At 41.4% G+C, this 16,093-nt stretch overlaps 1 protein-coding gene across 9 annotated transcripts in view; it reads left to right on the top strand.

Moving 5' to 3' along the window:
- Positions 1–490: 490 nt before the first annotated feature.
- Positions 491–16,093, top strand: part of TCTN1 (tectonic family member 1) — a 29,942-nt gene continuing 14,339 nt past the window's right edge. For 3 of the 9 annotated variants that reach the window (XR_003793219.1, XM_029221082.1, XM_029221073.1), the window contains exons 1-6: positions 491–774; positions 3,594–3,714; positions 9,580–9,710; positions 11,081–11,232; positions 12,757–12,844; positions 14,932–15,041. Coding sequence is in view for 8 of the 9 variants with exons in the window: in XM_029221082.1 (XP_029076915.1) it covers positions 549–774; positions 3,594–3,714; positions 9,580–9,710; positions 11,081–11,232; positions 12,757–12,844; positions 14,932–15,041 (828 nt within the window). In the remaining variant the exon portion in view is untranslated. Of the gene's footprint in view, positions 775–2,202; positions 2,349–3,593; positions 3,715–8,376; positions 8,478–9,579; positions 9,711–11,080; positions 11,233–12,756; positions 12,853–14,931; positions 15,042–16,093 lie in introns of those variants that run through there. The other 6 variants (XM_029221095.1, XM_029221105.1, XM_029221127.1 and 3 more) reach the window with 6 other exon arrangements.

Genomic DNA, 16,093 nt, shown 5'->3' with positions numbered 1-16,093 from the left:
TGTCGACAGGTGTGAGACAGAGAAAATTCAAGGATAGTGATGTGATCTCTGCTCCTTCAAAAAGCCCTATTTAGTAGCTTTAGGAGGGTGGGTCCCAAAATTTCTGTCCCCCCCACTGGTTGCGTTAGGACATTTGTTAAAAATATTGATCCCTGGACCCTGCCCTAGGCTTATTGATTCAGAATCCCCTGAGGCGGAACCTGGAAATCCGCATTTTTTAAACAAGTACCGCAGTCCGCTTGGAAACCACATGCGGGATTCACAAGCCCCAGGTGTCCACTGGCTTCACACTGCCCCAGGCCCGCGTTCCACAGTCCCGCCCCTCTCCCCCGCCCCCATCCCCGCCTCTTGTGGCCGGCCCCGCCCAGGCCCCGCCCCCGCCCCGCCCCCGCCCTCCGCCCTCCGCCCGCCTCGCCCAGGCCCCGCCCTCCGCCCCCAGTCTCTCGCGTCCTCTCGCGACCCTTCCCGTGATGCCCCGCACCCAGCCGCCGCGGTTGCCAGGTAGCGCGCGGTCCTTGGCTGCTAGCTGCGCGGGTTTCCGCTTGGTGATGGGGCTGCGGGATCTCCCGCTGCTCTTGCTCTTGCTCTTGCTCGTGGACTGCAGGGCCTCCGTGAGCGCCCAGGTCGGGGACACCCCGGTGGTGACGACGGAGGCCCTGAACTCCACGAAGCCAGCCCCGACGACTTTCCGACCTGCTGTATCTCCTAGGCCCCATGAAACCCCCAGGGCTCCCAGGCCCTCCTCCGACCCCAGGCCCACTCCGGTCACGGACGGTGGGTACCAAGTGCCAATTCCTGGGGATCTACAGTGATCCAGACTGCGGGGGGTGGTAGCCCGGGTGAGGATGTAATAATAATGATAGTTAACGTTTATTGACCACTTGTTGTGTGCAGGCATTGCTAAGTGTTTCATAGGCATTAATTCTCTCAATCGTTAGAGGTAGATGTTATTGTTCACTGTCAGACAGATGAGAAAACCGAGGCTCAGCGAGCCCAAGTGGGACAATATAAAAAGCTTTGAAAGTACTTGCAGTGGTCTTGGACAACATTAACGCTAAAGGTGATAATGAATGAATACTTGCTTGCAGCTTTGCAGCTGAACACGAAATTAAATCGAAAGTTTGTAGACAGTTGTGGGAATTAAGTGCATAGGATACGTTGAACTTTTCACTTATCAAAAAGAGACGCAAAAAGTCTAGTTTACTGAAAGTGACTAGGTCAAGGCCCCTGTCTGTTGACTTGAATTATAAGAACCCAGGATTCCTCCTGTGTTGAGTTGGAGGTGGGAAGTTATGGGGTGAGGGGTTATATCCACTTCTCAAGATTCATCTTTAGGGATAATTGACATATTTCTCAGAAAGTGATCTAATCCTTGAGTCACACATTTGGTGACTATTTGGTAATCTGATTCGACATGGATGACTTCAGGGGATAGCTGTGACTCCAAGATAGAGTGCAAACTTTTGTGAATATGCATTTTTCTGGGGTGAGAGTTCGTAGCAGTGAGTAGTTTGTCAAAGGGGTTTGTGATCTCAAAAAAATCCCTTTTAAGCCCTCTGACTGTAACTCCAATAGGTATGCAGTATTTTTTATCCCTTCTTAAGAGAAAAAGATCTTTTCTTAAATTGAGTAAGGTTCAGTATTAGTAGATAGAAAAGTCATCATTGGCTGACATTCTGAACTCTAGGGCTTCAGTTACTGAACCATTATTTCTCCTTTATAAATTATGAGTAGTCCTGAGAAAAAGTACAGAGAAATATATTTGCTATTTCAATATAAAAAAAGCTTTGTTTTATATCAAAACTATTTATTTGATGAATTAGGGAAGTTAAGTGATAAATTGGGACAGAATACAGCAGAGTATTCAATATCTGAAATTCTCTAAGATATTTTTGGACTGAGTTGTCTTTTATCCATGTAAATATTTCATCTGTTAATGCACTTTCTCCCCAAAAGGAAGCTGTTCATGAACCATCATTAATAGGTGTTCAGGGCTGTTTTTCCAAAATGGGAGGATGAATTTACATTTTCCTTTGTCTTTTTAAAGGGCCTCTGTTTAGACCTGTGCAAGTAATGATAATAAATGACAGCTGGCATTTATTAACTGCTTACTGTGTAGCAGCCCCTGTGCTAAGCATTTCATCTGTGATGTATCTCATTTAATCCTTATAACAACCTTAGGATGTTGGGTTATTCCCATTTTTCATGTTAGTGAATTACTTGCCTGATTTTAGGTCACACCCTGGGTACGTGTTGTAGCAGGAGACTGACTGGGAGTGGAGAACTGGGCAGCCGTTTGCAGAATGGGTTACAGGTGGAAGAGAAGGATGATAACTTTCATCTTGAATGTGAGCTCTGTTCATTAGTACCCTGTAGACGTGAAGAGGCTTGGAAGAGCAGCTGAGTGCTACTTAGACCCTGGGAGTGCTCAACAGATACTTGTTGGCTGATTAAGTATACTCACATGGATAGAGACCTTTTTTTTTCCTAAGTAAAGTTATTAAACACTATTGCTTTGTCCCTAGTAGTCTTATAGCTACCTACCTACAAAGGCTTTAAGTTTTGTAAAACAAATCAACATTAATTTTGAACACATAAGGCAGGGTGCCTCAACACTTCTAAGCACACAGAGGAGTCCTTGGCTAGAGGGAAACATTGTAAAATAATTCATAAATGCAAATAAGAATGTTGTATGTATTGTCTATCAACATTTGCTTGAGATCCCTTTTTTAAATTTGTTTGTGCATGAAATCCTTTTTCAAAAAAAGAAAAAACATTACAGGTAAGATTGAAGCACTGATCTTATTCCCTCCCTTCCAGCAGTAATTAAACTACCATGAGTTCAGTATTTATCATTCTCATGCTCTGCTATCTCTTTAAAAGTTTTTTGCCCCCCTGTTTGACAGACTAAAATAGGGAATTAAAAATCCAGGTAGTCATCATTAGTAAAAATTAAAATTTGCTAAGTGGGGCTTCCTACCTCTTCCCATGCTTTTATTGTCTGAATTACAAAAGATATTTCTAGGATCCCAAGTACAAAGAACTTGAGCCAGTTTGATTCTTGGCCAATAGCCTGTGAATGTGGGCTCAGCTTCAAAGCTGCAGTTGACGTCTGAGGAGAGGAACAAGATAGAGAACCCTGATTCTTGGCAGCCTTAAGTGGGCCCTTCCTCTGAATTGGAATCTCTGGAGGAGGGGCTCAGGAGTCTGCAGTGTTAAACTGGTGGTTCTTTTGGTCAGGCAATCGATTTACTGTGCTGGTTCTTAAACCTGTTTTAATTATCAGCATCACCTGGAAAGTTTTTGAAAAACAGGTGTCTGGTTTCATAGTTAGCTTACCAAATCGGAGTCTTTCTAGGTAGAATACAAACAGAACTTTCCAGGTGAGTCAGATGATTAGCCACTTGGGGGAAACCTTGGATGGAGTGCTCAAACTGACTTATTTTCACTTCACAAATTTCCCCCAAAGTGCAATAGGAAAAGTAAAATGGACCTTCTGTATGAGATGGATTTTTGGTACCTTGCAGTGGCAGGGGGGCAGTCACTACCTGCTGATTGTGACGCTCTGCACCCCACCTCTCTTGTTTCTGTAGTTGCTGCTCTGTGTGTCTGTGACTTGTCTCCAGCACTGTGTGATGTCAACTGCTGTTGTGATCCTGATTGCAGCTCCGTGGATTTCAGTGTCTTTTCTGCCTGCTCAATCCCAGTTGTCATGTAAGTTTGTGACACATGCAGGTTTGATAAAATTGGACCAAGATTATAAAATTTTGGGACAGAAAGTGAAAAATCCCCCAGGCTGAAAAACGCAAACCTGATTTTCTGAATTTTGCATCATTCAGAAGTCATGCTGTCCAAACCAATATGTACAAGAGTGTCTATCCCTTATTTGCATCCAGCCAGATGATAGCTCAGGCAAAAGAGAAGAGAGAGTGTACTTTTTACAAAGGGTATAATGAAATCTCTGTGTTCAGATATTGAATTACGTTTCACTGTGATTTGTAAACAGATAAGGTGTCACATTTTTGTATCTGTGAATTAGTCTCATGTATAGCCTAGGGTGAAAAGTACAGTTTAATTTTACAGCTTTTGTTGTAGACATAACATAATTTTACAGCTTTTGTTGTAGACTTGTAACAAAAAATTAAATAGATAGGAAAGCTTTGTTTATACTTTTCTGATGGACGAATCTACCAGGAATTCTCACAGTTCACATTGTCTAGGAGAATAATGGAAAATGACATTACCAGTCGATTATAAGGTAAAGAAATAATCTCTTCTGATTTTTCTGCTTCTCATAATTCAGATAAAATAGCAGCATTTAGGAGAGGTTAATTTATTCAGGATGGGACCAATTTATTATTCAGAGATAGCTAATTTACATTTAGTCTTGTATCAAGTTTTAGCGATTGAAACTTGATAGGTTGAATGCTTTTTGGAAGTGTGATGTGTTTTTCCCATGGGAAATTTTATTGCCCAATGGGAAATTGCCCAATGGGAAATTTATTGCCCAATGGGAAATTGAATCTACTTCTTTTTTTTTTTTTAATTAATTTATTTATTTATTTTTGGCCATGTTGGGTCTTTGTTGCTGTGGTGCGGGCTTTCTCTAGTTGCGGTGAGCGGGGGCCACCCCTCGCTGCAGTGCACGGGCCTCTCATTGTCGTGGCTTCTCTTGTTGCGGAGCACAGGCTCCAGGCGCACGGGCCTCAGCAGCTGTGGCATGTGGACTCAGTAGTTGTGGCTTGCGGGCTCTAGAGCTCAGGCTCAGTAGTTGTGGAGCACGAGCTTAGTTGCTCTGTGGCATGTGGGATCCCCCCCCGGCCAGGGCTCGAACCCCTGTCCCCTGCATTGGCAGGCAGACTCTCAACCACTGCGCCACCAGGGAAGCCCTGAATCTACTTCTGATATTGTAAAAATGCTTGGAGCATGGGGTGTTGTAGTCAGATTATTTACTTTTATTTTTATTTTTTTGTGGTATGTGGGCCTCTCACTGTTGTGGCCTCTCCCGTTGCGGAGCACAGGCTCCGGACGCGCAGGCTCAGTGGCCATGGCGCACAGGCCTAGCCACTCCGCAGCATGTGGGATCTTCCCGGACCGGGGCACGAACCCGTATCCCCTGCATCGGCAGGCGGACTCTCAACCACTGCGCCACCAGGGAAGCCCTAGTCAGATTATTTTTGTGGCTAGCTGGACTACATTGTGGTTCAGTCTTTGTTGAAAATCATTCTGTTTTCCTGTCTTAGTAAGTACCAGGAGCCTGAGAGTGAGGTATCTGCTCCAATTTGAGATTATTTAGAATGTAATTGTTTAAAAAAAATTAGCCAGTATTGTAATTTTAGATATAGACTATTTAGAATGGGGGTCAGCCAGCTTTTTTCTGTAAAAGGCCACATAATAAATACTTTAAGCTTTGCAGGCCATAATGGTCTCTGTTGCAACTTCTCAACTCTGCCATTGTTGAGCAAAAGCAGTATCGACAATATGTAAATGAATGGGCATGACTATGTTTCAGTAAAACTTATTTACAAAATTAGGTGTGGTTTGTGGACCTCATGGTTTAGAAGTTAGAGCTGAATTCGTAGTGCCCTCAGGAGAGGACCTCAGAATTTTTTGTTAGTTTTGCTTGTGACTTTCTCCTGAATATGGATTGTAGAAATACTGAAATCAAAACTAATAGTCCTAATTAGTTGTGTGTTCTTGTTATGTAGATTCCAACTCATAAAAAGTTTATTTACATTTGCTGAACTGTCATCAGCTAGTCCTATCGTCCAATAACTTGTAAATTTATTGTTAAGATTATTGGATTAATGTCTGTTTTCCTCATTAGATGTAAGCTTCTTGAGAGTAAGAATTATCTTTTATATACCATTTACCAGTAGTGCCTAGCACAGCTCCTGCCACATAGTTGGCCCTCATTAAAAATGAGTTAAATGGATGAGTGAATTTCTCCCCTCCACCCCTAACTGACCCTCAGGTATCCCCTTTTGACTTTCTCTACCCAGGCAGAAATCCAGGCCAGAAACCTGGAGGCTACCCTGACTCCTGTCTTTTCCTTGCCTTCTCACATCTAAAGCCGTCTTTCACATCTCACCATGCCTTTCCTGAGCCCTCCTGTGTGCCAGTACCAGGGATTTAAAGATGAGTTGGACATGGTCTTGCCTTCAAAGAGCTCATGAATAAGGGAGACAGATGAGTGGATGACAGTTTCTGCCCCAGACACTAGGAGAACTCAGAGGAGTGGCATCTAACCCAGAGAGTGGGAGTAGGGAGGTCTTTCTAGAAAATAACTGAGCTGGGTTCTGAAGAACAAGTAGAAGTTGGCCAGCGCGGAATCAGGAAGGGCATTCCAGGCCGAGGGAGCTGCATAGGGGTGAAGGAATACAGCCTGTTGCCTTAACTGGAGGTAACTCAGCATGGCTAGGGAAGGGTGGAGCCAGAGGAGTGTGGGGAATGGCAGGGGTCAAATTCTGAGGGGCCTTGTGTGTATGCTGAGGGGTTTGGATTTTTCCTGAATTCTTCAGGGGGCCGGGAAGTGAGGTGATTAGATTCCCAACTTAATAAATTTAGCAGCAGCATGGACAGTAGATCACAGGGCCCAGGCCTGGTAACAGGGAACCAAGTAGGAAGCTATTGCAGATGAGGATTAATAGGTGCCCTCTCTTTTACCCCTGAAGGTTGTGACAGTGGGACTAAAGAGAAATGTACGGATGTGATACTGATTCACTGCACAGGATTGGAGAGCTGCCTGACTCGAAGGGGAGGGGTGAAGAGTCCCATTCTGCTGAGTTGTCTTTTACGATTGCCCTCATATTTATCCATTCCTACTTTCTTCCTCTTCATAAGCTCACGCCTCAACTTATCACTCACTTGCTAAAGAACCTTCAAAAATTCTCATTACCTACAGAATCCATAACCTGGATTCATATCCATCCCAGCCTCTTTCAGATCTTATTTCCTACTAACCCCATCTGGTATCCACCATCCAGCCCACTTTTGGTACTCTGTTTTCCAAATACCATCAGTACATTACCCATCCTTGGCCAATGTCATTCTTGTACTTGGATTAGTGTCGCATTCCCTTTCTGTCTGATTCCTACTCATCCTTTAAGGCCCAGTAGGACTCGTAGATTTTTCAGTGCTGGATCTTTTCTTATTAATACTACTCACGGTTTTTCAAAAATATTCTTTATGCCTACAATAACAACTGATATACCATTAGAACTATACAGAGCATTTGGAAAAGAGGCCAGTTACAAAATAAATCAATACCCCATCAATAAACATTCAAAAAATATAATGGAAATGGATTCTATTCATAACACCAGTAGAAATTTAACATAGTTAGAATTAAACTTAACTATTCAGAATTTTTGTGAAGAAAAACTTCAAAATATAGTGAGACATAAAACATTTGAATAACTGGAGAGATACGGTCTGTGTAGTGGGATGGGAAGAATCATTACTTATACATTTCAATTTATTATAATGTAATTCTAGTCAGTTGGGAGAGGGATAATGTGTCAAAATGATTCTAAAATTCATCTGGAAGAATAAACAGAACAGCCAAGACGTTATTGAATAAGAAGAGCAAACTTCTAGGTTTAAAACAGTTGTAACACTATAATAATGAAAATAATGTGTATTAATTCAAGACAGATTAGTAGGTCATTGGAAGAGAATAGAAAGGCCAAAAATCAGTTGTGTGTACTGATTTTACACCAGCTCATTTTTTAAAAAAGTATTATGTTTTTTTCTACTTATGTATTTAATATAAATATGGTATTTCATCTCTGTGGAGTAAAGTTTGGATCATTCAGTAAATGATGTAGGATGATTATTTAAAAACAAAAAACATTAGGTTCCTGCTTCATAGCATTACATCGAAGTAAATTACCAAGAGATAGAAACGTTAAAAAAAATTAATGAGCAAATGAAAAATATAGGTGAACATTTATTGATCTTGGGTTAGGGAATGTCTTTTAAGCATAAACCCAAAGGCAAACTATAAAATAAAAGATTGACAACTTCATTATTTTTAAAAAAAATCAGGTACTTCCCTGGTGGCACAGTGGATAAGAATCGGCCTGCCAATGCAGGGGACACAGGTTCAATCCCTGGTCCAGGAAGATCCCACATGCCACGGAACAGCTAAGCCCTTGCGCCACAACTACTGAGCCTGCACTCTAGAGCCCGCGAGCCACAACTACTGAGCCCGCGTGCTGCAACTACTGAAGCCCACGCACTTAGAGCCCATGCTCGGCAACAAGAGAAGCCACTGCAATGAGAAGCCCGTGCACCGCAGCGAAGGGTAGCCCCTGCTCGCCACAAGTAGAGAAAGCCCACATGCAGCAACAAAGACCCAACGCAGCCAAAAAAAAAAAAAAAAATATATATATATATATATATATGGGTTATAAGTCAATGAGAAGACAAACGTTCTAATAAAAAATGGTCAACTTACTGAAGAATAAATACCAGTAAGCAGAAACTATATGGAAAAATATTTAACCTCACTAGTAAAAGAGAAAATTCAAATTTAAACAATGAGATAACAGGCTTTTGCCCATGAAATTGGCAAAGGGTAAAAACTGAATGATAATATCCAATCTTGGCAAGAGTACAGGAAATACGCGCTCTTATTATTACAGTGTTGGTAAGGATGCATCTTGCCTTTCTGGAAGGCGATCTGGCAGGATGTCCCAGAAGCCTTAAATTACGCGTACCTACCTTTTGACCCAGCAATTCCACTTCAGGAGATATGGCCTAAGGAAATAAATGGCGATATTAATAAAAATGTATGTACAAGGATGTCATTATAGCATTATATATAATCGGGGAAAATTAGAAACAGCCTAGATCAACAGTAGAGGATTGGTTAAAAAAATTGGGAGTATCTTAATAAATTGGTATAAATGAAGCTATTTAGTATAATAGTACAAAAACATATTTGATATGGGAAATATTGGGCACTATATATTAAGTGAAAAAAAGCCTTAAAGCAGTATGTAATATCTCATTTTTGTTATATCTCTATGCCATATCTGTATCAGTATCAAATAGATTAGGGTTTGTTAAGTCTGGGATTGGTTGAAGACTTATCTATACTGTAACTTCTAAGCCCCAAAACTTCCAGATGACATTACATTTTCTCATTCTCACAATCCTTTGTGAAGACAGCTTTATTCTAAAGATTAGGAATTTTGGATCCATTCTGAGTACTTATAAACAATCTGAAGTTCTGCAAAATTTTATGTAATTGATTCTGTCAGAGTTTGCAAGGTTCATTTACATCAAAGTTATACTCTGATCTATATTCCATACTTGACAAGATTTTCTTAAAGGTGATTCTAGTTGTCTTCATATTTTCACTGTTAGAGGAAGAAGTTTAAAATGCCAAACAATTTAACACTGAATAAACTAAATAAAAGTGGATTCAATTCTAACATCGCACTTTCATAAATATCCTCCATGTAGTTGTTAACATAGTATAGTGCAAGCATCTGACAGTTTTAAAATAATCTTGCTAAGATTGTGTGCATTTGCCTTAAAACTTTGTCTTATTATTTTTTTAATTTTCAGGGGTGATAGTCAGTTTTGTAGTCAAAAAGCAGCCATCTATTCATTGAATTTTACAGCAGACCCACCTCAGAGAGTATTTAAACTTGTTGACCAAATCAATCCATCTATTTTCTGCATTCACATTACAAACTGTAAGTATTTGATGGTGATATACTTTGTGAAACTCTGAAAATTTTTTTCTTTTAAAAATTCTTTTATGGAAAAATGTCCCATTGTTAGATTTAAAGCAGTTATTCTGTGGTTTGGCTAGAGTTTATCTTGAGGCCATTCCACAGACAACTGCAAGTAACTTTATAAACCTGTGGCCATGCACGTTTTCTTTAATTGTGCTTGTGTAGTTATCTTTTGAAATCTCATACTTTATTTCAAAGGTGTTTATAATATGTAGACATGCATAGGAATCTAGATTTATTTAGGGGTGTGTGTGTGTGTGTGTGTGTGTGTATGTATGTGTATGTGTATGTATGTGTGTGTGTGTTTTACTTTATTTCCTCCTGATTTAATAGTTGAGAATCAGGTTCAGCTTTGGTTTCAGGTTCCCTTTTTCTCTTTTATTTTTACTAAGAATATTTGCATGAAAACAGGATCTTTATTTTTTTATTTCTTTATTTTTTTTTTTGCGGTACGCGGGCCTCTCACTGTTGTGGCCTCTCCCGTTGCGGAGCACAGGCTCTGGACGCGCAGGCTCAGCGGCCATGGCTCACAGGCCTAGCCGCTCCGTGGCATGTGGGATCTTCCCGGACCGGGGCACGAACCCGCGTCCCCTGCATCAGCAGGCGGGCTCTCAACCACTGCGCCACCAGGGAAGCCCCAGGATCTTTATTTTTATCTGAGCATTTAGCTCAGTTAGGTGTCTAGTTCCAAAGTACATGTGAGTGTAAAATGTTATCAAGATATCAAAGATCAGAGACACATTTATGGTTTTATCTAAGTTTATCGTCTTTTCAGAGTGTCTTTATATTTTGTTCCTTTGCACTTGAACATTTAGGCGATTGCTCTGTGATTTGTAATCTGAGGTAATGACTGGTCAGTCATTGTCATGTTCTCTGACATAACAGGCCCAGTGAACAGACCAGCCTGTTCCCTCCTCCTCCCACCTCTCATGTACAGGGCACATTATCCTCCTGGGCTTTGGAGGTGGCTGTGTGAGGGTAGAAACAGGGTCTTTCATTCCCATAGCCATCTGGAGAGAGTTGCCCCTTAGAGGTTTATGCAGCAGATGCCTCAGTCCGTGGGCCAGAGAAAGAGATTGATTATTATTGGCTTCTGTTGTGCTCTTTACCTGTAGGCTTTAGAAACCATTGCTTCCACAATAGAGAAAGACCCTATTTATTTAATAAGAGTCAAGAAATCTTGGGGAAAATGAATATAAAAAGAGACACTTTAGTGTCTTCACATCAACCTTAATGCTACTGAAAGTTGTTTCCAAAATACTACATATGTTATATATACTATACATGTTATGTTTTATACTGATCTAAAATGTTTTTTCTAAAAACAGATAAACCTGCATTATCCTTTATTAATCCGGAAGTGCCTGATGAAAGCAATTTTGATAAATTGATGAAAACATCAGATGGTTTTTCAACGAATGCAGAATCAGATGTTTCCTTGACAACCAAACCAGATGCTCCAAATACTGCAAAATATGAGGTGAGCCAGGAACTTAAGTCCACTCATCCCGTCACAAATATCTTGTCTTTGTAAGTTAGCTTTTCAGTTTGTTCCCAGTAAACGGGCTTTCCTGAGAGATAGAATTCATATTATAAACTAAAAAACTTAACGTGCGTGCCTATAGATCAAAGATCATGAAAATTAAACTTGAGTAGTTGAATTCTAACATAGGGTTTTGAGGCATTTATTCTGTGGTAAGCTTGCATTTGTCTTTGCAGAATTTTTTCTTTTCCACCTCAAAAGATGCAGCAAAGTGCTTTTTTCTTTGCAAAAAAAAAAAAAAAATTTGCAAAGATGCAAATTTTATGCGTCTTCCTGTGTCACTATAAAAGTTACCACTTCTTGAGAATTTCCCATGTGCCAGGCACTGTGCAGAGCTTTTCAGACATAATTGCACACAACCCTGGGAAGGATATGTCATTGTCTCCATTTAAGTGATGAGGAAAACATAGGTATAGGAAGGAGCTAGTGTTGGAGCTATATTTTACTGGTACAAAGTATTCCTTCCATGGATGTGTCGTTATTTATTATTGAGTCATTCCACTATTTAACAGACATTCGTTTCTAGTTTTTGCTATTGTAAATAATCCACAATAAACATTCCTATAGGTACATATATATATATATATATATATATATTTTTTTTTTTTTTTTTTGGCTGTGTTGGGTCCGTTGCTGTGCACAGGCTTTCTCTAGTTGCGGCGAGCGGGGGCTACTCTTCATCGCGGCGCGCAGGCTTCTCATTGTGGTAGCTTTTCTTGTTGCAGAGCATGGGCTCTAGGCACGTGGGCTTTAGTAGTTGTGGCACGCAAGCTCAGTAGTTGGGGCTCACGGCACTGGAGCGTGTGGGCTTCAGTAGATGGGGCACATGGGCTCAGTAGTTGTGGCTCTTGGGCTCTAGAGTGCAGGTTCAGCAGTTGTAGCACACGGGCTTAGTTGCTCCGTGGCATGTGGGATCTTCCTGGACCATGGATCAAACCTGTGTCCCCTGCATTGGCAGGTGGATTCTTAACCACTGCGCCACCAGGGAAGTCCCTAATTACATATATTTTTGTCTGATTAAACCTTAGGATATGTTCCTATAAACGGGTTAACTTGGTCAAAATGAATGGGAATTTAAAATACCGATACCAGATTGCTCTCCAGAAAGATTGCAGGAATTTATACTCCCAGCTCTGGTGAAGGACAGGGCTTGTTTCCCCCTTGCTGGCACCTGTGTCAGCTTCCTACATACCCTTCCAGTGGAATAGAAATAAAATTGCCTAGAATAAAAAAGCCTGCAAATGCAGTAACATGCGTACACAGAAACACACATCCTTAAAAGGAAAAGGGTGGGACAGCTAGCTAGAGGTAAGCTCCCTGCGGACAAGGACCACATCTGTTTTTTAATCACCCCTGTGTTCCCGATGCCTGCAGTGCTGCCTGTCACATAGTAGGTGTGCAGTAAGTGTTGAAGGAACACCTTAGTTGCACCATGACAGCTGTTTGTTGTTCTGTTTGCAGTATGGGGTTCATCTGCAGACTTCACATTCATTTCTGAGATTTCCTTCTCCCCTTACATCATCTCTGTGCACCGATAATAACCCTGCAGGTAAGAGAGTGGGCACTTTTCTTCCTCTCTGCAAACAGAATTTGTTCTTAGTTTATATGTATAGTAGTCATAATTAAACAGACTTCGTAACTAGAAACAGAGAGTCTTAGAGTTGAAAGAGGCCTCAAAGGTTGAATAGTTCAGTTTCCCACCCAGTGCCGGAATCTTTTCTACAACCTGCAGTCACTGTTTGAGCACTTGCAATGATGGGGAACTCACTACCTGTAACCAGCCCATTAAGTTGTTTAACTCTTCCAGTTATTGGAAAGTTCTTTTTTTAAAAAAATATTTATTTATTTGGCTGCAGCAGGTCTTAGTTGCAGCATGCAGGATCTTTTAGTTGCAGCACATGGGATCTAGTTCCCTGACCAGGGATCGAACCCGGGCCCCCCTGCATTGGGAGCGTGAAGTCTTAACCACAGGACCACCAAGGAAGTCCCTGTTGGAAAGTTCTTTCCTCACTGGACCTAAAGTTTGTCAGTAGTTAACACTGATTAACTGTATGCTGGGTATTGTGTTAAGTGCTTGCATGTGTTTTTCCATGTGATCCTTACAATGATCCTCTAAGGGAGGGTTGTTTTCATTCTTTAGATGAGGAAACTGAGAAACGTTCAGTTTCTTACTCAGGCGGTGGTGGAGCAGGGATACAACCCATGCAGCTGCCTCCCATGGGTCCTGCTTCTCCTTCAGGGGCATCATAGACTCCATGGAGTAACCCTCTTGGCAGTGGAAGGCAATAGGCCTGGCTCTCCAGTCCTTAGCCAGCCTCACTATGCAGAAACCTGCTAAGCTGTGGATGATAGTATGTGGCCTAATGAAGCAACACTTGCTACACGAAGGAAAATGTGTTCTATTGAATAGATGCTTAACTTTGCTCACACAAAGGAACAGTGTAAATTAAAACGAAACTGAGGGACTTTCCAGGTGGCGCAGTATTTAAGAATCTGCCTGCCAATGCAGGGAACATGGGTGTGAGCCCTGGTCCGGGAAGATCCCACATGCTGTGGAGCAACTAAGCCCATGCACCACAACTGCTGAGCCCGTGTGCCACAACTACTGAGGCCCACGTGCCTAGAACCTGTGCTCTGCAACAAGAGAAGCCACCACAATGAGAAACCTGTGCACCTCACGAAGAGTAGCCCCTGCTCGCCGCAACTAGAGAAAGCCTGCAGGCAGCAACGAAGACCCAATGCAGCCAAAAAAATTAATGAGAAAAAAAAAAACAACGAAACTGAGATACTGTTTCCACCTAATGGATTGGCAAAGCGTAAAGAAATTTAAGTCTGTGGATAAGTAGGCACTTGTCTATATTACTGGTGGGACTAAAAATTGGTAAGGCCTCTGTGAAGAGCACTTTGGTATTATGTATCAATATTGCAAATGAATATGCCCTTTGACCTAGCTTTTCTACTTCTAGGAGTCGGTCCTACAGAAACTCTGGCCTACATGCAAAACAATAGATTGCAGCATTATTATAGCAAAGCTGGAGACAGCTTCCATTAGTGGGGAACTGGTTGAATAAATTATGGCATGTCTATAATAGAATACTAATTCTCCCTAAAAAGAGTAGGAGGAAGCTCTTCATGTACTGAGATAGACTGAACTCCAAGATACATTGTTCAGTGAAAAAAACAAAGGGCAGAATATATATTGTGAGTTTGTTTCCAAAAGGGGAAAGAAATACTAAAAAAAAAAAAAAATTTATACACACACACACATACATATACATATATACACATACGTACATATGTATACACATGCGTTTATTTGCATAGGATATTTCCAGAAAGATACACAAGAAACTTCATGCTGACTGTCTCTGGGGAAGGGAACTGGTGGTTGCTGGGGGACAAGGGTTGGGGGGAGACTTCTCTCAATATCTTTTGTGCCTTTTGAATTTTGAATCATGTGAATGTATTATGCATTTGAAAAATATTTTTTTAAACCCTATATTAAGCATATTATGTCTGTGTCATAACTTTGCAGTTTTACTTACATTACAATTTTTTAGTTACTGTTGGACAGTTAAAATTTTTCTTGTTTTAAAAATTTTTTTCCCTTTCCCTTGGGAATGCTACGATTTCCAGCATTTCTGGTTAACCAAGCTGTTAAGTGCACCAGAAGGATAAATTTGGAACAGTGTACAGAAATTGAAACCCTGAGCCTGGCTTATTACAGCAGCCCTAAAATTTTGAGGGTAAGAATTATTTTGAAGTGAAACTTGATTCATTGGGTTTATTTTCTGTTCTTTGTACCCTTTTAAAATATAAGTAGAGCATCATTTCAATACATGATTGACACTCAGAATTTTTCTTCTCCAGTTCTTTGGTATACTGATACCAAAGATATTGAAATAATCACTTAAAATAATTTTTATTTTTATATAGTTAGCTCATATTTTGCTTCCTTTTTTTTTTGATTTCATTCATTTTGATGGTAACCAATAGTCTGTCTCCTGAATTAAAAAGACCTTTATTAATAACCAAAACCTTTAGAATTATAAAAACATCTTAATGTCTGTCACGGAAATGATCATGTTAGCACCACAAAGTTATCTTTCTGGTTGGCAGATGAAATAAGCGCCCAGGAAAGGACAGGAAATATGTTTGCTGGAGAAGAAGAGGCCCCTGTGTGAAGAGGCCCCTTCCTCCTGGTTACGGTGACTGAAGCCTGAACTGAATAGATGAGAGGCCACTGGCCTGCTTGGTGGGTGATGTGAAGGGTTGCAAGGGGAGAAGGCATTTTGCAGTGATTTAAAACCGTATGATTATTGTGAAAGCCCCCTTCCCCTTCTGATTTCCGGAGTGTGGTGACGGGGGCGTCCATGGCACCTGTATTCATCTGGGCTTCAGTTTTCAGAATCAAGTTGAATCTTTCCTCTCCCTGCCCTTTCCCTCTCCCTCTCTCCTCCAAGTCAGCCATCTATGCCTGTGAATTCTTCCAATTCGTGTGACTTCTCACAGTTGTCCTGGAAGCAGTCCCTCAGGCGTGCAGGCACAGTTCTTTTTCAGCTTAGCCCCCCCGCCCCACGTCCACTCATCCCCCTCCCCAAAGCTCCCATTAGCCTAATAGGGCATCTTGGGGTTAGAGAAGTGGGATTGGCGGCGTGGGGACAGGAATGAAGGGAGGTGGAGCCCTTTAGGAAAAGAGTTCCAGCTGTGCTGGGGAGGAAAGGAGCCTGGCCCCGAGGGGGCTCGGGCTACAGGCAGGAAGACCACTTAGGAGACTGGACATTGCCTGGGCAGGCAG

This window comes from Monodon monoceros, unplaced genomic scaffold (assembly GCF_005190385.1).
Source record: "Monodon monoceros isolate NGI ecotype Baffin Bay Population unplaced genomic scaffold, NGI_Narwhal_1 Super_Scaffold_1, whole genome shotgun sequence".
Lineage (NCBI taxonomy): Eukaryota > Metazoa > Chordata > Mammalia > Artiodactyla > Monodontidae > Monodon > Monodon monoceros.
The sequence above is the reverse complement of the archived record's forward strand: the minus strand, read 5'-3'. Positions and strand labels throughout refer to the sequence as shown.